Source organism: Apteryx mantelli, chromosome 1 (genome assembly GCF_036417845.1).
Source record: "Apteryx mantelli isolate bAptMan1 chromosome 1, bAptMan1.hap1, whole genome shotgun sequence".
In the NCBI taxonomy this organism is placed as follows: domain Eukaryota; kingdom Metazoa; phylum Chordata; class Aves; order Apterygiformes; family Apterygidae; genus Apteryx; species Apteryx mantelli.
In genome coordinates, this window is record NC_089978.1 from 160,020,714 (window position 1) to 160,046,585 (window position 25,872).

Genomic DNA, 25,872 nt, shown 5'->3' on the forward strand with positions numbered 1-25,872 from the left:
AACAGCTCTGAAATGTTGCTTTATAGAACACACCTGCAACTCCCCAAATGAAGACAGCAGCCCTGCACCATATGCCTTCAGTGAATCGCCTTCCTTACATAGCCCAAACTCCACCGTAAACCAATAAACCTAGCAAGAAAATCAGATAGAAACATATGATTCCTTGGTCAAAAAGAACACGTACACATCATTTATTTGAATGTACTTGGAGCTTACATTTCTATTTAAAATGTTGCAATGGGTCAAATATCAACTGTGTAAATTTAATAGTGTCCCCACAGGCTGAAATTCTTCCCCCTAGAAGGGGCATAGTGCCAGACCTACTGTGTCTGAAAATCAATTCACTTCCCTGACAAAAACAGTGTGTTTTACTGTGCTTACATTTGTCAGCAGAGCATAGACAATGAAACCATAGCAATAAAATTTCATTTTGGCTGGCCAAACCAACTGAAGTTTGAACCTTTGTGGATAGATTTATGTTTCCTGTTTCCCACAGAGGGACTCCAGCTGCAGCAGCAAGGGAGGGAATGAGCTGTCAGTACAACAGAAGACCCTACCAAATGAAGATAGTGTGTGGCCTAGCTTGACTTTTTGGTCTGTCACTGTGTAGCAGTTTGAAGGGATACCTGCTCTGACCTCGTAGAATGACCTCATCTACCAGAAATAGCAAAGATTGTGCAAAGTTCTGTCCAGCTGATTTGACGTCGGGGACACTAATCTCATAGGCATATCTTCCTTCATTTGGAGTTTGCAGCTCTGTGTCCCAGTTCTCTCACGGTAGGATTCAAGTGACTCATGTTGACTGCAGAGGACATTATCTGCCTGGCAGCAGGGAAGGGAAGGGATGCTAGCAGGTAAGACAGCTGCTAAAGCTGCCTCCTGAAATTTCCTGGGGGAATGTAGTAACACATAAGTTCTTCTTACCCAATATGTTTGTGCTGGAGGAAGTCTTGTCTGGCCCTCTGTATTTAATCACAACTGTCACTTTGAATAAGGAATGCCAAAATTATTTTCCTTAATGCAACTGTTTTAGGGTGGGTTTTCCAATCATGGACTTCATTTTGTTCCCATTCAACTCTATGGGAGTTCTATCAGTGACTTCAGTGGCAGCAGAATTAAGACAACACAGAGTGCTTTGGAAAACTGAGCCCTCATTTATTAAATTACCGTAGCGAGTTTCTCAATGAACTCATCTGGAGCTCCCAGAGATGCCAGTCCAATTTCCTGTAACAATAAACCATTATTCTTCAAGCTGTTTATTACAAACATTCTTCCTGTCTTGTCTTATGTAATTTCTCGCATTTTAAATGTTACCATCATTTACTACCACACACAGATGTTTACAGGACATGTTCTTATCATGCAGCATCAATTTTAAACCAGAAATCTCTCCAGAAATGAACAAAGGGTGCTGTCTAAATGTCATTTACAAGGCATGATCCTTTGTGCCTGGTACAAAGCCCACTGAGGTCAAATAAAATTTTCCTCTTGCTTTGACAGGCTTTTGATCAAGCCTACAATGCACACCCAAGAAAATGATATGGTAAAAAGGAGACAAATCAACCACATCCATACACCTTAAATATTTATGTTTGTTTTGATGGGCCCTGATTGCAAGAGATTTTCTGGAGGCTTGGATCAGTTTCTTTCTGAATGGCAGGGCATGATTTGAAAGAGTTCTTTTGTACTTTTGGAGTTAAGCAGACTTTCCTGGGAGGAATACAATAGTCGGATTCAGAATGCAGCCAAACAAGACTGTACATATCAGCTACCCTTTTTGTTTTTGTTTTTTTCCAATGAGGACAGCACACTGCTGAATCAGAGCACTCCCTACACACCAAAAGCATGCAGGCAACCATCGCTATGCTAAATCCTAAGGAACCAAGGTACAGTAGGGTTTATATCAAAGGAAACCCCAGTCTGGAGGAAGGGCAGAGCCAGAGGGCAGTATTGAATGCTTATTAACTACATCAAGTTAATCTATATCTTGTGAGCATGTTACATCAAATCCATTATTCCTTCCTTCCTTCCTTCCTTCATCCCTCCCTTCTTCCTTCCTTCCTTCTTCTCTTCCTTCTTTCTTTCCTTCTTCTTTCCCTCTGTCTATCTTTCTGTCTTTTCTTGTTTTCTGGAAAGATGCAGCCAAAATGCAGCCTCCTTCTCTGAGGTTTGACTCTTTTACCAGAAACATTAACACTAGCCAAGAGAAAGATCCTCTCCAGCCTTCTCCCATACTTTGCTACCGGGATGGTTCCTCATTTTCCCTAACTTTTGGACTGTGGAGTGGGGCAATAACTCATCTGACTCAAGGGCAACTTAACCTTTCCCAGAAGGATCAACACCTACAAAGAGGGTTTTAGACAATGATTTCACAAAGGATTTGCCTATAAAAGACAAGCTCACACAAGACAGAAATTTGCAGTGTGAGTATGTGAGTTCTCCCATGTGATTTGTGTCTCGATTTCAAGAAATAAATAAATTAAGGTCTTCTTGAAGTATATGTACAATATGATTTTAATCAGGATTCATGGCCTACATGGCCTCAGCTGTACTTTGATACTAATAATCAAGAATGCAGCAATGCTGCCTCCTTTATTCTGGTTTGATTCTTGACAACGCTTTTGAAGTTACCAGCTGTGAGCGCTTGTCATTTCAACACTTACCCATTACAATCTAGACCTTCACACTCAGATAGCCAAAGAGAAAGGAAAACAATTAACACTTCCTGGTTTTTGGAAAGGGAAACTCAGCTGACCTCAAACACTCTTAACCAATAAGCTTAAAGGGGAACCCCTCCATAACCCTTTGTTCATCCTCTGAATTATCTGGTCTCTGGTGTTTAACTTACCTGGGAAAACTGAGCAAAACTGGGATCGGCAAAAAGAGGTACGTGTCCTAGTAGCTCATGGCAAATATCACTGCAGAAAAACATGACATTTGAATATAATTTAGGAAAAGTGCTAGATGAATCCCCTAGAATCTGAGTGTAGTCAGGAGTGCAAAAGAGGGCTCCTATCTGAGAATGATGCTCAGGACTCAGGGAAAAACATTTGCTCTAAAATGGTTTTCTCGACCAGAAGGTTTGTACTCCCCAGGGTTTTCAGTGGTTTTATACTCATACGTCCCTCAGAGAAAGGATGATGTGATATCTGTTTTGTATCATCAAAGGATGGCAGCATTGTTAAGGGTGACTTCCACAAGTGGAACATTGTTAAGGATGACAACTTAAGACTGCTCTCAAGACCACACCTTTCTTTTCATACTACAAGCCGAAATTAGATGTTTAGCTTCCTAGGCTCCTTAGACAGCCCAGAGGGAGAGGGACCCCCTCAGAGAGCAGGTCAGCTCAGCCTCCCTCACCATGGCCCACAGAGAACGCCCAAGCTGGTCATCCTATCCCAGTTGCCAGAAACCAGTTCTAAGGGTCTGGCACTGGATGACACTGGACATCTTAGGAAGAGTCAGTCTTTGAATGGGCACCTACAATCTACTATGTTAGCACTGTAAAATCGTTGCATGGTCTTTCTCTAAAGTCTGGGTGACCACAATCTTTGAAACCACTTACTTGGAGGGTAGTAACTTATTTGAGTCCTACACCTATGCACTGCTGAGTGACTTCCCATTTAAGCCCACTGTACTAGTTAAGTCCCGCAGGATGGGTGTACAGCTCTGGCCTTCTGCAAAAGGCAAATTAAACCATGAGCAAGCCTCTGAAAGCAGTGTTTGGAAAAGAAAACTATCCTTCCAACTGTCCACTTCTCCAGCTCATGAAAGCCCAGAAAGAAATCTCTCCACCAAAGGAAATGTCAAAAGACTGGGAGATAGCTTTAGTTGATCACAGTGCTGCTTAGGCTACTGAGAGCATTCACCATGGTGTCAAAAGGCACATCAGGAGCTCAGCCCTGGCTCCCCTTCAGACCCAGAGCCTCCCGCTGAGAGATGGGAGTTCACACTTCCTCAGGTGGGACTGTTTTCATGGCAATTTAAAATTCACAGCTGGCCAGGGATGTCTGGAGAGAACTCAGCCAAAGATGGCCAGTTTTTTGAAAGACAGAGAAGGAATTTGGTGAGATGTCTGCATCCCTTTGGTAGGAAGGGGAGAAAAGCAGACTAAAAGGCACAGGGAACAGGGAAAGGGGAGGGATGAGATGCTCCTAGGAAGGCAAGGTCTGTGGAAGACATTTACAGGGCAGGGACCTCCAGAGCAGGCATTCAAGAAGACATATGTTCAGGAAGACTGGGCTCCACCAGCCCAGCCCAACAAGAAGTGAAGTGGAGATGTGGAGGCTGGGGGCTTAGATGGAAAAGTGTAATCCAGTCTGTGAAAAACATAATTCAGAGGTCTCTCCTGGAGACAGAGCATGAGGCTTGCAGGCACTGCATAACAGCAGGGACTGTGGTAAGGGTTTCCGCTGTGCAGCTGGCCCCAGTTTGCCTGGGCATTGTGTGAGCAGATCAGAGCAAAGCAGATTGCAGCCTGGCTTTGTGCAGAATGTGAATGGGATGAGGAGAAACAGGGAGGAAAAACAGGAGCATGAGGGATAGAAAAATGGAGGGGATTGTAGGAAGGAGTAGGACGCAAAGAAATGGTAAAGGAGAAGAGGAAGAATTGCAACAGGAGGCAGAGGAAGAAGAGAAGTGTTTCAAAAACAGGAAGTGGAAAAAGACAATGGAGAGGCAAAGAGAAAACAATAACATAAAACTCAAAAAAAGAAGGGGTCAGTGATCTGGGCTTCCTCTATCTTGCTGCCAGAGGTTTGTTTGCAACATGCTGAGTCATTACTGCACTAGATTTCACACTACTTCTTCAGGTGCTAATAGCTAAGTTAAATGCCATTGTACGCTGCTCTCTCATCTCCCAGCCAGCACACAGGCATGCCTTCAGATAGCAAAACTGCCTGATCAGTCCCAGAAAAACTTGCAGAAGAGGAGGCAGCTCACTAAAAAGACCAGAAGTCTTCCAAAAATGTTTTCAGAAAAGAGCAGTCATTTGAGCATTCTCCATTAGCTCTGTTCCCAGGAGTTCTCTGGAGTCCCCCATGGTTACTGCAAGTTGGCCTGACCCCACTGCTAGTCTGCTGCAACTTTTCACACTTTCCATGCCAAAGTACTTACGGCTCTGGTGTGTACATGGGTTTGGATGCATGGCGAATATATTGTGTAGAGTGAAACACTCGGAAAGCCAGCCCAGCCAAGAAATCCCGAGAGGAGAGCAAGCCTGCCACAGGACGCAAGCGGAAGCCAGTGCAGGCTGATGGGACAGAAAGATGACACGTTAGAAACACCTAGTGTGTTTTATTTATCCTTATTTGGACTCCTCGCAATGGAAAAAATATATTGACTGGTTTTTTTTGCTCCCCCTATATTAATCAGCATTTAATTTCTACCCATGTGTACCATCATCACGGTATCTGAGCATCCCTGCCATTATACTCTTGGAAATTTTACAGAGGGGGACCTGAAACCTGAAACAGAGGTCAAATGATGTGCCCAAGCACTCACAGAGAGTCTGTGATAAAGCAGGGACTGCTTTTCTATCTCTGGAAACATTCCCCCCATCGACATCAGAGGCCTTTCATTTGACTTGGTTCTTTTAGATGCTTCAAACTTACTTTGTAAGAATTTTGAAATATCTTCAAGTTGGGGGATGTTATCCTCCTGGTAGCCACAGTACTTCTCCAGCAGTGGAAAGACATGGTTGTGTTCATAACAAGCATGAGTTGGATAGAGAGTCTTCAGCTCCCTGAAGACAATGCCCCATGTTCTCTTTTCCTCTTCTGTGTAGGTGACTTCAGGAATAGGTTGCCCGCTAGAAAGGAAATGGATACAATCTATGGGAGTGACAAAGAAACTGTCCTGTGCTATCAGCAACATCATCTGGAGCTTTACTCAGGGCTTGCCAGAAACTGGTGGTGTAGGAGAAAGGATGCCTTTGTGCCCAAGAGCACTCCAGCTGAGATACTGACCCTTAGCCAACTCCTTGCACTATTGTGGTGAAAACAAATTAGTGCATATTTGTCTTATCAGAATGTTCTTCTAATAATATTCACTAGCTGATGGGTTTTTTTCTCTTTCTAGATATACAGCAGCTGTAGCTGTTGCATTTCTTGCTCTAATGCAGTTTTCATAAATTTTAACATAATTGATACAAAAAATTAGTTCTAGAAAACTGTTTCTTGGGTGGTCAGAGTAATTCTGAGCTGCACCTCATGATCATGCTACATTTGCAGACTTTGGCCAGCTTGATTTTTTTTTTCTTTAATTTTAATGAGTAATTTTGGGTCAAATCACATCCTCAGGCCTCCATGTGCTCAGCTAACACTGAAGTTAGCAGGCATTAGGCAATCATAAGCAAAGTATTTGGGCCTCCTGAGGACAGTTGATTCCTTGGCAATAATGATAGGGCCATAGGTGAATCCAGCGGCTTTGAAAAATCAAAGGATTTTAAGTAACTTAATAGGGTTAACATCACTGCTGGAATAATGCTGGGGCCTTCCAAGCCCCAGAGATCCATTGTTAAACTCTCATGACACCCCACCATCTCCCACCCCCTCATTTTTAACTTGAGCCTGAGGGCAGTTCTTCTATAGCACTGTCATTTTGTGCCTCTGCGTATCAGCCCTCCTTGATCTGTGGAGCTTTAAACATGGTCTTGAATTATGAAGACTGCTGGGGAACTGTTGTTCCTATAGCACTGGCTGTTCCTAATTAATTCTCAGCCACCTTTCAGGACTAGATGGGAAACTATGGCTTAAAAAGCTTTCAAATTTCAATTAAAAAGTCCTAGGTATCAACAGGGCTGAAAGCAAAAGAAAGTGGAGAGGGAAGAGCAAGCAAGCTAAAAGCAAAGGAAACAGAGGTCAGGGAAATGAGGCATTCAGCAAAAATGAAGGTAAATGTATTAGGAGAGAAGGCAGAAGGGCAAAGGCAGAGGAGAGAGACAAATAGCAGTAGAAAAGAGGACAATTTAAGTACAAAAGAAGAATACAGATATAAATACAGAAAAGAGGAATACAGAAAAAGATTAAATTGATAGGGGGAAGAAAAGTATGAGACAACTGACTGCAGACCTGCCTCACCTTTTCAGATGACTTCACAAGCTAAACACATGTGCCTTTCCAGATACCTTCACATGAAGCCTGGTAGCTTTGGTTGTTCCTCTCGTCCTGCCCCACACTCCTTCCACCCATTCCTACACACAGGAGACGCCCCTTTGCCTCTTCTCCCCTGCTGCAGACCCTGAAAGGTGTCTCTGCCAGGTGTAGCACCCAGGGCAAGGGCATTAGGGGCACATCAGCGCATTCCTAAATTAACACCCAAAGTCATGAAAAGCATGTGCCTTCCTTCCATGAGCCCAAGAAGCCCAGACTGTGGCACTCACACTCTGCTCTTTGCTCTGTTACTGAAAAAACTCATTGGAAAGTTTAAAAACCTGGCATAGAAGGTGTTTTGGGGACCTTTAGGTCCAGGTCTGAACAAACTGTTACCTCTGTTTGCAATGTCTCTGAGGATCTGGATCACAGACTAAATATTAGTTATGTCTTGGAATATAATGGTTTTATCTTCCTAAGCTGGTTCCAGGTTGAATCTCAGTTTGTCTGGCTTTTGGGGTTTTTTTTGTTTGTTTTTTTATAGGTAGGATTTGATGGAAGCCTGCAAACTAGAGGCCAAAGATTGCTATCAGTTATGCAGGAAGGATACATCTTCCGTGGGAAACCTATAAATGGGAATTAATCCATTCCCTCTGGCCACGAAGTCTTATCAAAATTTTCTAGCCATAAACTGAGCTCCTGACTTTTTTCACTTTGTATCAGTCAGTCCAATTTTGTCTCGTGTTTTATGATTAGATTATTAGCTGTTTGGCTCAGGGACTATCTCTTCATCACTGTGTTGCACAAAGTGAAGCCCTAAATATACAACATATGTTACCTTAGCCTTTGCTATCACAATTTTTACCATTTTCTGCAAGAATCAGGCCCAGTAGTACTGATGTAAACATGTGAATGGCTTTGGGAGCAGAATTTTACCTCCTCCAAATGTGATCACTAAAAGCAATCAAGCAAGCCTGTTCTATCTGAATTTATCAACTCTATTCATTTATTTTTCTTGGGAAATGAGAGTCCAAATTGCTCATTGCAGCTGGGTCAGACATGATAAAAGTAGAGTATCAGGCACTGGATTAGCATCAGAACCATAACTTATTCATTATTTTAATAGTGTATGCAGCTCCTGCTTTAATGTAAATGATAGGCACTCCTCCCCCTAGCCCTGGTTTAATGGGGAGAATACCAGAAGTGGCTTTATTCAATGTTCAGGTCTTTGTAGTAGCAACTGAGTCTGCTGCTCAATTAGACAACAAAGCCAGAAGAAGAGGGTTGTTGTGGGGAAAGAGAGGAGGCGATGTTCTCATCTGAACGTGTGCCTGGACCAGTTTACTTTTGTTTTACTGTGATTTGGGGATAAATGCATGAGCAGGAAGATTTAAACACATGCCAGAGAAAAGCCAACAGCAGCAGGATGCTTGTGGAAGGATAGCGATCAGCAGCAGGGCAAGCACCCTGTGAAAGGTCAGGAGACATGGGCTTGCTTTCCTGCCCCTACGCTGAACACTCACTGTCTGTAGTTGTAGGCAATATCCGCAAACTCCTTCCTCCGGGCCCGGTACACAGGATCTTTGAACCCCTGGAAAGAAACAGTGACAGTCAGTTGCTGTGTAAGTGCAGCTGGTGAGCAGCCCACCTCTTGCCAGGTTCCCTCGGACATGGCTGGAGGCACTGAAGGGGTTGGAGGGAGCAACAAGCTGGTGAGGACCCCGGCTAAGAGCACGAGAGTGAGTAGGGAAGCTGCTTTGCATCCTGCATATCTGCACTGGGACACATATCTCCCCATCTACAGAACAGAACAAGAGCGACCAGAGGAGTCACCCAGCCACAGCCTCCTAACCCATTTCTCCCCTCAAGCCCTATCACCTTCGTGTTTCCACTTGCCATGAGAGACTCAGGCTCTTTTACAACACAGACAGAGTGCTCCCAAAAGAGCAACCGGCTGCATTAACACTATTCAGATGACTAGTGGTCTTCTCTTACATGTAGGTTTCTCATGAAACATGTTGCAGTTCCTAACATAGCTGGGCTGGTCTAGAGGAGCAGAGTTAAACCATGTTAGAAATACAGTCATGAACTCAGTCAGACTTTTTAGGTGGGTTTTCAGCATGAACCATGTTCGAAGGCAGCTAATTGTCTGTATGATCAGGGATAAGAAATATAATCTCTGGCTCTTCACATGGGGTAACCGTTCTCCTGTCCTGGTGTGTCATTTATTTAGACTATAAGTTCCTCAGGGCTGGGAGTGTCTTCACCACCTAAAGTGGTGAAATGTCCTTCCAAGTTACAAGGCATTTCTACAGTGCAAATAACAATAACTCACGGGGCACAGCTGCAGTTTGTGAATGAATCGCTTGGAGGTACATGGCAGAACTGGACTGAGGAACAGCGTAACACAACCAAACGCAGGTGACAGCTAAATTTAGAGTGCAGATCTAAGAGTTTATGCTGGGCATAAATGGACAAATGGACTAAAAAATTTGCTGTCTCAGATTAACCTGGCATGGAATTATTCGTGGTTAAATCCCACAGTACTTTACTACTGAAAACACAGACTCCTTTATTTTCTCTCTTCCTACACCCTATGTTCTGTCCCATTTATTTACCCCAGCACATGTCCTGTTGGGCTTCCTTTTTAAGGCAACCTGGATAAAACTGCTCACTAACTAATTAATTCTAGGAACTGGGGCAGAGATGCTTCATGCCTTTCAATATCCATTTTCTGTTTCTTTTCTTTTTGGAATACAATCTTGGTCTATTCCTGCATGACACACAAGGGGGCCATTGACTCAATATGTCTCCTTTCATTCTGCTTTTCATATGACTGCACTGAATATCATGAATCATTGTACATGATACATAACACATCTCGAATTAAGCAATAGGTAGTGAATGAATAATCACCCTATCTCAATTAAACTAATAGCAGCAATTTTTGTTGCGCTGCATGTAATTTATTTATAATCACCCTGTCTCAATTAAACTAATAGCAGCAATTTTTGTTGCACTGCATGGAACTCAGTGTGTTTTGACAAATGAAAATAAGTTGTTGTTTGCTTAGAAAGGAAGTAGAGGCAGAAGTATTCTTGAATCTAGGAGAGCTGAAAAACTGCTGAAGGATTTTTTTATCAACTTGGCCAGTAAACAAAACTTTCTGACTGTACTAGTTAAACCACAAACTCTTTGAAAAAGGGATATTTTCTTTTGTTGTGTCTCACCATGCAAGAATTGCATCAGATTTAATAAACACATAGCAATGCACTAAATTCAGTTGTGTGTATGTGATCGAGGAGAAAAAAAAACAAAAACAAAAAAAAGCTCTTATTACCTCCAAGCTACAATATGCTGCTTCTGTTTTTGTTGCTAGTGATTCACAAAATGGGTCTGAAGTCACCATATCAGAGTCACCTGGGAAAACCAGAGGTGTCTTTTTGGTGACTCTATGTTCTGATTAACTCTATGACTCTTTAGGTCTGCTGGTATTTGCTTAAATTAAAGCAACTTTTAGTCTGCCCTGATTTATACCAGGGATTGGGGTTGATTCCAGCCCTGGAAATGTGTCATCCTGCTTGTCCTAAGCCACACAAGGGGTAGTCTACTAGATTTGTCTTAAAGCATAGCAAATGTAAGTGAGAGAAGCACCGGTCCCAATAACCACAAACATGTTAAAAGAAAAAAAAATCTGCTTCTTACAGGATGGTCTGCATCCAATTCAGCTCCATAGCTTAGGATCTGATTGGCAAATCTGTCCAGCTCCTGGATACTTCTTGGAAACCATGGCACTGCAAAACAGAAAAGAAATCCATACCATTTCATTTCTTTATGACTTTGTTTTTGAAAAGAAAACTATTAGCTTTTTTTATTACTTTGCTTTGGGTCTCCTTCTGTTTCTATTTTTCATCATAAATATAAAGAAACCTATGTAAGGGGCTAAATTCTTTGAACAACAGTGGCCTTTCCGCATAGTAGGAGGCAACCCTCCATGTTGTTTTGAATTTGTGGCTGTTCTGCACTGTTGGAAGAAAACAGCGCATCAAGAAAGTCTAGCCCTTGGCACACAGTTGGCTTGTAATGTTTATGATTTTCTGTTTTTTATTCTGGTTTCTTGACTTGCCAGACATAGGAATATTTCCAGAGCATCCTCAACCTCACAGTAGCTAGCGTCAGCCCTTGCAAAGGAACAGCAAAAACACCACAGCAAGAAGGATATGGGTTTCTTTCTAGACTTACTTGGTGGCCTCACTTAAGCTAGGACACTGAAACAAAATAATAAATGGCACTCTGATACCTCTGACTAGCATTATATTACTGAACTCATTATGCAGTAATGCAGCATTTAATTAAAATTCTGGGCCTGGTTCTTCATTGCCTTGCAACTCACATGCTATACACATTTTCTGCAGCACACCCAGGATAGGAAATGGGGCCACACCGACTACACTGCATTTAACATCCACATGGCCCTCCCTGTATGGCAGGGCATAAGGTGGAGGGCAATATGGCTTTCCAGATGCAATGTGTTCAGACTGGGAAAAATCAGCAGGCAGATGCCTTCATGGCAGCTGTGCTGTGAGGAATGGCTCATTACAGCTCGAGTGGGACCCGGAGCAGCCACCCTGGGCAACAGGTCCTTCATGGAGCCGTGAGCACAGGGGTTTCCCATTGCGGTTCAGGCAGGTACCACTGGCTTCTGGGCACTTCCAGGGAGCTGCCAGTACCACTGGAGTTGATTTGCTTGCTATTGCCTTCTTCTGCCCCATCCTTTCATTTTTTGCCCTTTTACCCTAACTGCCTATTGCTTCCCTTCCCTTCCCTTCCTTTCCCTTCCCTTTGTTTTTTTCCCTGCTTTCTTTGGTTCTCCTCACTATGCCATTCTCAGGGAAGGAAAAACATTAAGTACAGCTTGGGGGAAAAGTATAAGGGCAGTGATAACATAGTGCGATACTTCCCTAATAACTCACTAAATTCCAGGAATGTGCAAATGAGAGCCTGCCTGAGCCAGACATTACATCCATATCTAATTTGATGAACTTTTCCCCATCAGTACAACTAATTGGTCTTCGAGCCCATGTATGTGTTTGTCTCCAGGACACTCTGCAGCAGTAAGCTCTATCATTTCATTACATGTGATTGAAAATTACTCCCTTTTGTTTATTTTAGATATGATTATTTCATTTGATGTTAATTAGTTCCTGCATACAAACACCAGTGAACACTTTGTCCTTATTCACCTTCTCCAGGCCACCTAGGATCTTACAGCTCCCTGTCGGATTCTCTCTCTACCATCTCTCATCCTGACTGAGACCTCATCTGTGTAATTCTGGCACAAAAAACATTGCCTACATTTGAGCACCCTGGTCATTTTTCTCTGCACCACCTCCAGTTCTACCGTACTTTTTCTGAGGAAAGGGGACAAGACCTTCAACTAGGGAGGTACCCAATGCTCAGGCTCTGCATTCATGTCGCATATTTCCACCACACCAGTCAGCCTCATGGATGTCAAGGCTAATATCACCCCAAAAGCTGGACCTCCAGGCCTAGGGCTATCAGCAGTCTCTCATCAGCAGAATGTTCACAGTTCATTTAGCATCTTTCTTGCATGAATGGGGGTTGCTTGCTCACCCAGTGCCTGGAAATAAAGCTCATTCCCCTGTGCAGCTCTCTGCCTGGCTGGGAGCGATGCTGCTCAGTCATACCTCCCTGGCTGATTTTGCTCTTTGTGTGGGGTGAACCCAATCCTCAGGGAAAGCATCACTGCGAGGACAGAGCAGTGGCAAATTTGTCCAGCAGCTGCTGCCTGTGCTCTCCCACAGCGACTGACTGAGAGGGCTCAGCCCTGATCCGGATGGACCACCTGTGGGATGAGAGGATCACTCTGTCTCCAGGTCTGTTCAGTCTTGCTCTTTCCACTGCAACTAACAATAAAGCAGGCATTTACGGCGCTGGGTTTAGGCAAGGCAAGGCACCTGCATGGAGGCACTGGAGAGACAAGGGCAGATTTACAGGGCATGCTTAAGAAGCCTGCGGCTTAGCCCCATGCAGAGCACTCGCTCTCTCCGAGGTGGTGTCCCACCACCAGCCTGGCTGCATCCAGCACTCCCATTGAGAGTCATATTATTCCTTTCACCAGCCCAGGAGCACTGGCTGTGCATGCTTGCATGGGCTGGCATGGCGCATCTGGCTCTCGCAGCCGCTGCCGGGTCCTCAGGCTTCTCATGCTGCAGAGCACCCATCCGGCGCGGGATCCTGGCGCTCCTTGCCGTGCCTTCCCCTCTCCCCTTCTAACAAAAGTGGCCTTTGCTCCCCCACCTCTCGAGCTGCCCACCTTCCTGCTTTGCCCTAAAAAGCAGACCAGAACAAGTCACTAGATGGCAGCAGCGGTCCCTGCTAAATCTTGCAAAAAGAACAATTTGCTGGTTTTATTGCTAGTGCTGTAGTTTCTCTAGAAATACTCTCCCGCTAGTCTGTTAGCAACTTTCTGACACATGCAGCCCCTTGAGTTAAACTTGTCAAAGGGGGCTCATTAGAAAAGGTATATTTGAGTCCTAGAGAGGAGTCACTACTGACAGCACACGAAGGGCGAGCCTGCTTAGCCATCCTGCCCATATTTCCTCTATCTGCAGCCAAGGTAACTGGAAGCCAGCTTCAGAGTTGAGACACAGGGTTTATCTATCTCCTGGATTTGCCACAGGCATTTGTGTGATGATGGAGGAAACGGCTTCACTCTTTCATGCTTCACTCTCCCCAGCTATCAGGTCAGGGCGAGGCAGCTGAAAAATATTTGGAGATTTCAGGCTGGAAAAAACGCTGTCTGGCAGCCCTGTGGCAAAGCGTTTGTCTGTGTTAGAGTGAGGCACTGCTCTTCTCAGGGCAGCACCATGACTTCAAGGACCTGAGCTGCATGGTGTGGGGCGGCAGATGAGTCTGGTGGGGGATGAAGCCTGCAGGGGATTTCAACCGTGTTGCCTGTGGAGGTTTGCCACCCAGAATCAGAAAGGTCAGGGGAGTGTTGAATCATTTTAGCTTCAAGAAGCGATAAAACAGAGGTATGGTAATGACTTGCTTTCATTGGGTACCTTTTATTCTCAGGGTTCCCCAAGTACTTGGCATACAGACCGTGGTGAGCCCTGGGACAGACAGACTCGGGTGCTGATGCAGCCACCGCCATGGAAAGGGAGGCAGGTGGCCTGTGCGTCCCCTGTACAGGGGCAGCACCTGTGCTGCCAGGTGTGCAGCCCTGTACATCCCTGGCCCACCTTCAGCAGCTCTCTGCCTCCTCCCACCCAAATGCCGGCCGCAGCTAAGGGAGGGCTGCCCTGAGCTTGCAGGGCTGTACGAAAGGGGCAGGCTGCGAAAGGGAGCCCCTAGGAAGCCTTCATGCAGTTTGCAGCAGTGTAGCTGATATTCAGTCTGGTCCTGCAAAGTCTTGAGCCTTCTCAGCTCTCATGGCAACAGAAATCAAAGGTGCTGAGCACAGCCCTGGGCCAGGCACCACGCCAGTTCCTTAGAGCCCCGGCAACAGGGCTAGGGTGCAAAAGGGCTCCTGGGCTCTCTGGCCCAGCTGTGGTGCACAGGGAGGCTGTCCCCAGCCTTCCCAGCAACCATTTAAAAAAATCAAATCAAATTATCCCCTGGCTGAACCTATCCCATATTTTGTTTGCAACATCCTCCTCCAGTCCGTGCTCGCCAGACCCACTGCCTGTCTGCATAGCCATTAATGAATTGCCAGAGCAAGCTGTTGCAACACTGGGCCTCTGTGAAGGTCTGAGGAGCAAACGTGGGCTGATCAGTAATAAATATTGATTTGTCTGTAAGTGAAACAGCAGCTTTTACGGATTGTGCTGGACACCCAAGTGGTGACCAAATTACCATGGGGTCAAATGCTTAGCAGAATGCTAATAAGCCATTTATATGAGGGGCAGCAAAGCAGGGACAGTGAGGAGTTTCTGCAGAACTTCTCCATTTGGACCATTGTGAGGAGGGTCAAAGACAGGTCTATGCAATTTATAGCCATTCGAGGCCCAGGTTTAGCCCCTTTTAAACAGTCCCAAATGCTTTGGCCAGCCTCAGGGTTTAGCAAACAAGGCCCCTACAGAACCTCAGCCTCCAGCCTGTCTCATAAATGCAATAAATTATCTGCATTTCTCTAATGCTGCAACAGAATAAAATTTAATTCTTTTTATTCCTGGGCTCCAAGTGGTCTGCGGATACACAGCTTGTTTCCAAAAAGAGCCATGAAGAGATGCACTGTGTTTTCACAACAAGTCTTTCTATTTCTACAAAGGACTTTTAGCCCATTGATTGCTAGCCTATCTCATGTGAAACTCTAATATTACCTTCGGAATTATGGCATTTTGCTGGCCTGCTTTCAGTTAAAATTATACTATTAATCCAAACCTGCTATTTGTAACTGTTTGGGTGTAGAATGAGGTAACAAAAATTATGTTTTGTATTTAAGAGAAGAAAGGCCTTAAAAACAGTTAGAGTGCCCCAAAAAAAAAAAAAAAAAAAAAAAGATGTTCATTTATACGTTGACCCAGTAAAGCACATGCACATATTTAACAATTTCCTCTGACCTTCCACAAAGCACAGCCCCAAGAATAGCACAGACTGCTTCCTATGGAAAACTGAGTAAAATACTTTTCTTGCTAGAGCATCTGGTTTTAGAAGGACATTCAATCACTGCATAAAGAATGCAAAGTAATTAAATGCTCTGGTGTGCCCAGGTCATCCCACTTTAAAGTGTGAGTTTTCTAGTCTGAACTTGTCAAATTTCCCCTTCCATCTTGGTGGCTATAGAGATTTTTGTTGTCTGAAACCTTCTCTCCCGCAGGCCTTACAGGCCTTGCTGTCATCAGTGCTTACGGTTCCTGTGGCTAAGCTTCAGTGATACAAATGCCTCACATCTCTCACTCTGTGGCATGTTTTCCAATATTGACCTAATACTCCTCTGCCCAGACTGGCACATTTAAATCAGCTGAGGAAATATAATTTTATTGATGCAGATGTCATGTTGGTCATCGAGAAACAATACAAAGTAAGACTATAAAAGCACTTTTGCTAACCCAGTGATCTTGCTCAGAGCTCACATCACAAGCAAAACAAATCCTTAGCAAGGAAGATTTGAGAGCATCTTTAGGCAGTGACGAAAGAACCGACACCACAGGTCCAACCACAGGACCCCGGAGTGCCTCCAGGAGAAGACATTCCCGACCTTTACCTGGCAAATGGGAAGACTGTAACAATATCCCAGCAGATGATACCCCTGAGATTTTGCTCCCTGGAGGCATATTGCTCTCATTCTTCTGGGATTTGGAAATAAAATTTAACAAATGCGCATCTGTGGATTATGCCCAGATTTGCCAGAAGGATACATCTGAAAGGTAAGCTGACCTACAAAGCACCACCAGGCCTGTTATTTGCTAACAGCATCACAGATAAAGGACAACGTCTTACCGCATGTCCTACAGCTAGGTCTGCTCACATTTTGTTCTGCCCTGTGGCTGCCTCAGCCCAGAATTCACCACCCACAGCTCATCCCCTAAGCAGTGCTTGTTTGACCTTTCAAATATGTCTCTTTAGTTATACTGGAGCCTTACTACTCCTGAGAGCAGGTAAAATTAAAGAAAGAAAAAAAAGAAAAATGGAAAAGGCAAAAAGATATATCTGTCTTCCTCTCTTTCCTTGGCAGTAAGTTGCTCCAACTTTTTCTGAGTTACTGAAACTAAAAAACAAATACGAGTTATCCCCTTGGACAGAAGGGGATCAAGTCCCTCTCTGCAGCACTGACAGGATAATTTAGCTCAAAAAAATGCTTTGATCAACACAGTAACATGCAGTGAAATCCTAATCCTACAGCAGACCATGGCAGTTTTGACTTCTGTGAGGTCAGACTTTCACTCACGAGCCTTTCTTGGGTGATATTTAGAGCTGTATCAGTATTTGACTCTGGCCTACATGTACCCACATCTTTAACCTCTTCTTAATAATAATTAGAAGAACAAAAGTAATGGAAAATCCTGCTAGGCTCTGTAGCTTTCTTCTGAAAATAAAAAAAAATCTTGAAGAGAAAACATTTTTGATTTGATGTGATCATGTCACCTAATCAACCTTTTGTCCCTCTGTCTCATGAATGGAGAGAACGAACTCCGAAGACTATATGCTTTCTTTTTTTTCATCTTCAAATGTAATGTCACGGATAGGGCACAAAGGAGATGGTAAAAGGATTACCATCACTGATCTCAGGAAGATATTAATGTCCTTTCATGTGTTCCTAGGAAGGAAGAGGAAGATCCAGGCCTAAAGTATTTAAAGTCTGAAATCCTATTAAAATCACATCTGTTATCTGAAAAGGCATTTAGGTATGTCTCAGACTGGATGCTGGGCAGCCACCACTGCACTGAGCAGCCTCAATGCCAGCAAAAATCTTTGAGAATTAGGAGAGTGGACAGCTCACAAGATCTTTCCTTTTTCTCTCCAGCAGCAGAATTACTACTGACTTGTCTGGTATTTCTTCCCAGAACAAAGGGTTATTCTTGCTCCCACTGAATGAGCAGCAGAGCAGCCCTAGTTTCAATAGCAGGAGTGCAGGGTATCCATGAGCCTAAAAGGTAACTCACATAATTGTGGGAGGAACAGCAGCGGAAGGGAGAGAGTGACCACACAGGGACACTTCTCCTCCATTCCTCTCCTCCCCTCAACCCAAAGGCTGGCCAATGGCACCGTGAGGGAGAGGGCTGCAGCAGCCAGCAGACAGGGCCCATGGGACAGAAACCGCAAAGTAAATTGGGGTATTCAAATAGGTGCACCACTCCCCAGGAGCACAGGAGGGAAATTCCTCCCTCTGCTCTCCTGCGGATGCCACCGCTTTGCACTTGGGCTCCAGTCACCTCAGCAACACCACCAAGTTCATCACAGAGCGATTTGTGAGGTCCTGGAGACATTTGATGAAGGGGGTTGCATCTCTGTGGGAAGGCACTGCGACAGTCAGCACTTCACTGTCACTTGAGGAGAATCTAGAAGGCAGTTGGGCTTTTCATGAAGAATCCATTGAATCCAGTTTGCAAAGAGTTAATAAATGAGCAACAATTGGTTAAAACACAGTTAATTAATCACCCAACAGAGCAATAGAGTCTTTATAGCCCTTAGTTACACCTACTTTTTTATTAAACCTGCTGGAGAAACTCCACAGAAGAGCAAGAAGACTGGTCACAAGCCCAGAAATCAGATGCTTTCTCAGTTTCAAGAAAGGAAGAGCAAGGGTGGACACGATACAGCTGTCAAACACTGAAAAGGCTGGTCTAAAGAGGAAGAGTATCTCCTGTTTTCAGTGCCCAAGGTAGGCAGAATGAGAAGTAATCAGCTCACAGTGCAGCAAGTGAGACGGGGTTAGACAACGGGAAAAACCTTCTCAATGGTCAGAGCAGGGCAGCCCTGCAGAAGAGGGCTGTGGAGCCCAGGAAATCTCCATCACTGAGGTACAAACAGTCATCAGGAGTGGTTCAGCTGGCCCTGCCTTTTGCTGAGGGATGGACCACATAAACTCCCGCAGGACCTTCCATCCTGTCTTCTGATTCTAAATTTTAAAACTATAACACATCATATCACAATCATATAATACTTGTCAGTGCTAGCCCTCTATGGACTGTCTCTAAATAGGCTCGCTGTACGGTATGACAAAGTCTTGGCAGCCTGATCGATAGTGTGAGTTCACAGGGCCTGTGTATCACTAAAAGTTGACAAACTGCTTCTCTTCACCTGAGTGATGCCTGGGAGAAGTGTTCAAGATAGGGCATTCCTCTACCTGGGGTGCATAATGCATAGGCACCATAGAAGTCTCCAGGCCACCCTCTTGGTGACCTTCCTGGGGACTCCACAGAGCCATCCTTCCTTAGCAAGGTCAAAGGCATTCTTCAATAGGTGGTATTCATCCCTAAAATGACACAGAGGGACTCTGCTGGACACTGAACAGGCACAGATTTATTTTGGGGTTGGGGTGAAAGGGAAAAGGAGGCAGATCTAGGCCTGGATTTCTCAGGGGAACTGATCTACCACCTGCAAGCCAAGTCCATGCATGCACCCACAAACTGTGCTGGAACTATTTGCCCTTTTAAATCGTGCTTGTGTTTATGATTTTTTTCTAATCAGAACAGACAGTGACTTGGTAGAGGCTGACTATACAGACACTGTTCATCCCAAGTAGAGATCCTCCCCGTCTTTCTTCCTTTGTTTTAGATTCTCGTGTAGGCAGAGTACATAGGAAAATGGCAGCATATATAAGTCCTGAAGAGGCTTTCAGTGCTCAGTGGTCCAGAAGCTGCAGGATGGCAGTCAGAGATTCAGGGGAGAAGTCACTGGGCTTGATATGCTACTCTATCTGCATTAAACATAGTGGTTTGGGTCCCACCTGCATCCCTGTTATTCCTTCATGTTTCATGTGCGTGAAGAACAAAAGTTGCCACAATGAATGACTTGCCAAGAGCTGCGGATATAAATGCTGCTTGTTTGCATACAGGGCAGAGATTGAGAGAAGCAAACAGATGTACCTACAACTTTCTGCACTATTGTTTAGGGGTTTACAAGTTGGGCCCTTAACCTATAACTATAAACATCCTTTGACCCCCTGTTAACTTCTGCAGGTACTGTAACGAGTTACTGCAATAAGGTTGTTTGTAAGGGACTGTGAGTGGTGCCAGACAGACAGACAGGTGACAGCATAAAACCATAACACCAGTTCCCAGGAGACCTAGTAAAAAGCATGGTCAACAACTAGGCATGGCACATACTATACTGAGAGACAATTCCTGTACCAAAAAGCTTACAACATAGACAGACTAGACAGCCACACAGAACCAAGAGTAACTCCTTTGCTAGAGGAAAAAGAAGTCATTCAAGTATGTGACATAAATGTTTCTAGTCAATATTATCCTTTTCAGTGTATCCTTACCAGTATCCTTCTTCTTTGTTCGTGAAAGCTCATGCACAGTTGCTCCGATATCATTTCTCAAGGAACTGATGATATTATCCAGAGCTGGGACATTCTTGCCTTCCAAGTTAATGAAGAATTCATACTCATCCTTGTTGAGACGGGAAGGTCGGGACTCAATGTGGGTCAGGTTTATGCCTTTTTCCTATGAGAAGGAGAGATTTTGGTCCCGCAGGGTTTTGGGGGAAAGAAATGTGATTTAAAGTTTAACTGAAATTCATCTGTCAGTCAACAATTCATACTATATAACCTATATGATCCAAAAGGAGAGACCTGTCTTTGCTGGCTACTGGACTGAGGACCTTTACAACAGGGAGGTCCTGCAAGTGGTAATGCAAGTGGTAAATGGGCTTTATACTGTAAAAGGTGAATTTCATTCCCATACCACAAGTACATAATATGAGTTTGCCTATGTGGACAAAAACATTTCCCCAGGATCAACGCAGGAAGTAAGAGTTTCACCCATAGAGAAAAAATACTCAGAAGAAAGTAAATGCTGTGTCTCTGAGTACCCTGAAAGGAGGTTGGAAAAGCAAGGAGCAGGCCATCCTGTGAGCTAGCTTGCACCACAAAGCCACCTACACAGCTTCCAGAGCAGATGTTTTAGGCAGAAATCCAATAGGTAATGTAGATCTACACCCAAAAGACAGTCCAGGTTTGTGCAGTCTGTTCCTGTGTTCAACCACTCTCATGGTTAAAAGCTTTTCTTTAGTGCAGAAGGTCAAATTCTTTCTCACTGAAGATCTTCATTTACAAGCAATAGAGTCTCCTAGCTCTTAAGAAAGCGAACACTGCCAACTGTAGTCACGATTATGACCAGATGGTACCTGAACTCAGATGTGCCACTGTGATAGTAAGAGTAAAGCAACAGGTGACTAAAAACCCTATTTACTCAGTCACTTAAACACAAGTCCAGCAAAATCCTCTTCAGTTTAGCTGAACTGAGATTTTTGCCTGAATACTGTAATTTGAATATGAAAATATTACTTTTTTGTTGAGAGAAACCTTTGAACATGTTTCAGTCAGTGCTGACCTTATCATTTGACCTTTCTGTCAGGCTCACCACTGCAGCCTCAGTAGACCAGAGGTCAGGTCTGTGAGTCTGTCCCTTGGGAGGAACATAGGAACCCCAGGAGGAAATTCAGCCTGAAGAGCAATCCCAAAACAGTCAGAGGAGCTGATGCAAGGAGCTCAACAGGCCTGGAGAAGCTGCTCTTTTGCTGCACAGCTTCGAGGCTTAAGAAGATCCCTGCAGTCATATCTCCTAAATGTATGAGGTGAAATGCTGGCCCCACTGATGTTAGTGTCAAACCTCCTACTGCAGTAGGGTCAGGATTTCATCCATGAAGAAAAGCTGTGAGGATCTATGTGACCTATGGGAAAAAAGGAAGTAATTTTTTTTTTTTTTCTGTACCTTCCTCTAGTTTGAGCTTCTTAGGCTCTTTAAGGTTTTCTTTGCTCCTCTCAGTGCTTGCACAGTGCAGGGGGGCATCTGGCCATCAGCGGCAAAGGCTTCATTCACTCCGCTACAAAAGGCAGTTTATTACTTGGTAGGAAACAGCATGCATGTCATTCCTCTGTTTCCTGGGTGTCTCACGCTACAGATGAACTTAAATTGTTTGGCTTGATACCAATACAATAAGTTGAAAAGGTCAAAAGCACATTCACCAATTGCTGCTCTTGAGAGATGCCATCCTTGTGGGGCTGTCTGCGAGGAGAGAATTGCTGTCACTGTGCTAGGCCCAAGGACAATTTGTTTTAGTCCCCCAAAGCCACATTTCTCAAACAGACCACGCATTGTACCCTCCACTTGGTGAGGCACTGGGAGATGGAGTGGCCAAAAGTTAGACATTAAAATTACTCGAGGTCAGAATGCTTTTGACAGAGACCAGATGCAGGGGGGTCCCGGCTCCTTCACCACTGCAGCTCCACCGGGATCGGTGCAGCAATGGGGGGGGTTCACCCATGGGCCAGGGGGCAGACCTGTGCCTTTCAGCTGTCACTCACAAAGGTGGAGAGTAGGTGTAAAACACTGCCATGTGCTAAGGCTCTGCTCATACACATAGATGGTGCTGCCTTACATTCACTTCACACTGATGCACCAGGGTATTATGTTCTGTCTTTGTACAGAGTCAGAAGGGAATTAGATCCTGGACCATGACAGAGCTTCCTATGAATTGCAAAGGCTGTGATAGCATGGACCTTTCTCTGGTCATCTTCATCTCCCTTCTTCCCCACCCACAAATGTTCATTCCTGCCTCAGCAGCCCTCCCCTGTGGTAGCACATCTGTTCAAGAGATCAGACAGGGACCTAGACTTCATTCTTTTCTTTGGCCAGGTGATTTTTCAGCTGTACCAGCTCTCCAACCTGGCTCAGCAGGAGCCTTCACAAACAGCAGTGCCCACAAAGTGGAGGGGATGGTGCAGGGACTGGGAATGAACAGACAAGCTGGGAGGTGGGCACAAGACATGTTTAAGGCAGCAATGACTCCAGAAGTACCTCCGCAACCTGAGAGAAAAGGAAAAAGGAAGAAAAAGAGGGAGAAAGGAAACCACGGAGTGGTTCACTTCCCTTCTTACATCTACTGGGATGCAGCAGAACAGATTTCTGCACAGTGTGAAGCAATTTTTGCTGTTTATTCAAGAGGTGCCTGCAGTTCGGCAGCGTGCAAAGCAAACCCATTCTCTCTTTGTGCTGAGGGCTTCAGGACCTTGTGGCAAGAAGCTGAAGGGAGAACCCTTCTGGTGACTCTTTTTGAAGCAGGAATTCAGCTGTATAAATAAAAGTCCCTGAACTGACAGCCTTGTAGAAACATGCTTTCATATGCTGTGCATTGCTAATAAGCCCCTGATTTCAAAATATTTACAGTGGCTCTGTTACAAGAATTGCTTTACAAATCCAAATTTCATCCTGGTCCAACTACTCCATCTAGTGTTTCATCTTCATAGTTTCATATTGATCAAAACCTTTTTGCATTCACAGTGTTGTCAAATCTTTCAGTTGCATCACGTTTCTCACAGCAGCTGATGCTTCATTTAAAGCTCCACCTTCTGGAGGCAAATGATTACCTGAGAAAGGGGATTGGGGGAATTGTTTGGTTTACTTGTTTTATTTTAAGCAGTTTTGAAAGCTAATTTGTGTTGATGGAACATAACTCCTGGTTTTGGAAGATCTGGGTTGTTGAACGTTTTGGGTTTAATTCCACTTCTGGACCGTTAACACTGGTTTCTTCTGCCTTTCCTATTTTAGAGCTGGTAGGAATCAACTGAGCCCATCGCTTGAGATAAAAAGTGCCCTTGTTGAATTAGCCCCATCATCCACTGCAACTGCGAAGAACCTGTAGCAGGTAGGTGCATCCCTGTTTCTCCTCAGGTTTATGGCCAGCATAAAGGATGAGTCTTTAGTACATGGACACGTTTCCTGATACAACTGCTTACCTGGAGTGAAGCACTCCTGAAGCTGGAGTGCTTCTGTGTTGGTAGAGGAGGTGTAGCTATTCACTTTGCATTATTTCAAAGCAATGCATTTGGCTGTTTCTAATATATTTGTTGGCATGCGCTATCAAATTAGAATAGAATCTACCTTGAAGACTGAAGAAAGCGTTTGGTTTCAAGATGTAACAGATCACAGGGAACTGTATTGCCAGATCCCTTGAATTTAGCAGAAATCACTCCAAATTCCTTGATTTTTTTAAAACCTCTGCTCCCAGGGTTGAAAGATCTCAGCTTTCTTTATTTAAATACCCAAATTAACTGTATCTCTATCACTCCCCACTACAGAAAGAAGTCTCAAGACACATTCTCAGAGGTCAAAAATGAAGTCAAAATGAAGTTTTGTTTAACTTCCTGATTTTTGAGTGGTGGGAGTTAGCAGTGGGGACATCAATTTACGCCAGAGGCAATAGTGGGCACAGGGGAAGGATGCCTTTCTCTCTGCCTGCCTTTTGCCCACATCTCTGGACCTCAGCCTTGGCTCCCTGTTGCAGTCAGCACTGCCTCAGTTTCCCACCAGCCCCCACCTCACTCCATTTTTCTCGCAGTCTGTACACTGCTCTGCGCTCCTCCTTCTCCGCTTCTTCCACTGCACATCCAAGCATGCCAAAATGACACCTCAGTCCATGCCCTGTCTCCACCCTTCTCTTCTGCTCCTGCCACACTCTGTCCTCCCACAGAGCATGGGGGCCAAACAGGTATGGGAATTGCAGACCACCTCCTCCCGAAACACAAGCTCCTTTGGGCTAGCAGCTCCAGGAGCACATCCCCCAGCCCCACAGCAGATGCAAAGATGTTCGCCGCTTCTCTCACGGGGAGCATCTGGTGCCTGTGAGTTGCTCCCATGTCATGTAGGTCTCGAAGCAGGTCCAGCACCTAACACGTTTTTCTAACTAGACTGCCCTCCTGACCAAGCTTTCTCCTGCAGCAGCTGTAGATGAGGGAATCAAGCCAGCCTGTTGATGAGCTATATCAACAGTCTTGCAGAGGGCACTGGCAGCAGAAGTTGGTCTTTCCCTTGGACAGCTCAATGACCTGATCATTGGAGAAGTTATGTTTTCACAGATCCACGGGTAAGCGTTGAGCGGCGCCTGGTACTTTCTGGAAGTCTTATTGGCTACTGCTTCCCAAGGTGTTTACATGTCCTTCTGTCTACCCATTACTAAATGCTCCTGTATATGGTTGCTAAAACTAAGGACAGCTGTGAAATCCATCTGCAACTTGTTTTCATGACTGTTGTCATTAAGTAAGTTTGGCTTCATCAGGAGGTCCTGCATTGTTACCAGATGAAGAAATGGCAACAACATTGTTACGCAGTTAATGAACATTTAGTGAGAACTTGAGTGAAATCTCCCAGAACAAGGATTTACTTGCACTTTCCTGATACAAAAAAATGATGTGTTCTCTTAACCCTTACCGCAGGTTAGTTCAGTACTTCCTGAAAGAGGAGACTTTCAGAAGCACAAATAGAAACTCTGTACCTAGTTTTCATGGGGAATCAGGGAAGTTAGGAAGTTGCAGTAATGTTTTCAGTCACGGTTTCCCAAAGTGAAGGCCAAGGTGGGCACGTTGTTCAGCTTTACTGTCTGAGGATCTGCTTCTTGGCTGAAGATGGAGATTCCCCATCCTTTGCAATGTCTTTCTCATGTGACAAGCTCCCTGAGGCAAAAGTCTCTTCTAGCAGGGACCCAGTGGAGGCCCCTTGCAGTGAATGACCCCCCAAGAGCAGATGGCCCTTGAGCAATCTGTATCAGTCACCGAGCACTTCTGCTCCCAAGTACAAGCCTAACTGTATCTACGGGCCAGAGCCTCAGCCACAAAGTTTGATACAAGGCATTCAACACCATACAACCAAGAAACATGAGGTATGGGATGAACAGAATTATCTCCCTGTATTACCATATTATCACTTTATGATAATGCCAGTAATACCTTTTAGCTCAGATTGGGATGAGGGTCCTGTTTTGCTAGGCACTGCCGAAGTACTTGGCAAGAAGGCCCTCCTCCCCTTAAAATCATGTTGTGTCACTGGACCAAGGAGCCCCACTCTCCTAGCCCTGGAAGGAGGGGAACTCAGCATGTCTGCAGCCCAAACCAACACATATCCCTTCAGGACAGTAGCCCTTTGCACAAGCTCCTTATGCTGCAAGGCAGGTGAGTAATTTCCATACAATCACAACTCTAGGGCTTGAGCATGAGAGGGGGGATGATGTGCTAGATTAACTGCAAACTTGCTCGGGAGGAAGGCAGAATGAGGAGTACATGATCCCCAGGAAAGCAGCAATTTGCGTT

At 44.7% G+C, this 25,872-nt stretch overlaps 1 protein-coding gene across 1 annotated transcript in view; it reads right to left on the minus strand.

Annotated features, from left to right (window-relative positions):
- PAH (phenylalanine hydroxylase) overlaps positions 1 to 25,872 on the minus strand; it is a 43,050-nt gene that overhangs the window by 7,238 nt on the left and 9,940 nt on the right. Inside the window, exons 3-10 of the mRNA XM_013947324.1 lie at positions 20,050 to 20,233; positions 10,797 to 10,885; positions 8,615 to 8,682; positions 5,613 to 5,809; positions 5,116 to 5,251; positions 2,849 to 2,918; positions 1,168 to 1,224; positions 34 to 129 (exon numbers count right to left, since the gene is read on the minus strand). Coding sequence (XP_013802778.1) covers positions 34 to 129; positions 1,168 to 1,224; positions 2,849 to 2,918; positions 5,116 to 5,251; positions 5,613 to 5,809; positions 8,615 to 8,682; positions 10,797 to 10,885; positions 20,050 to 20,233 — 897 coding nt within the window. The remainder of the gene's footprint in view (positions 1 to 33; positions 130 to 1,167; positions 1,225 to 2,848; positions 2,919 to 5,115; positions 5,252 to 5,612; positions 5,810 to 8,614; positions 8,683 to 10,796; positions 10,886 to 20,049; positions 20,234 to 25,872) is intronic.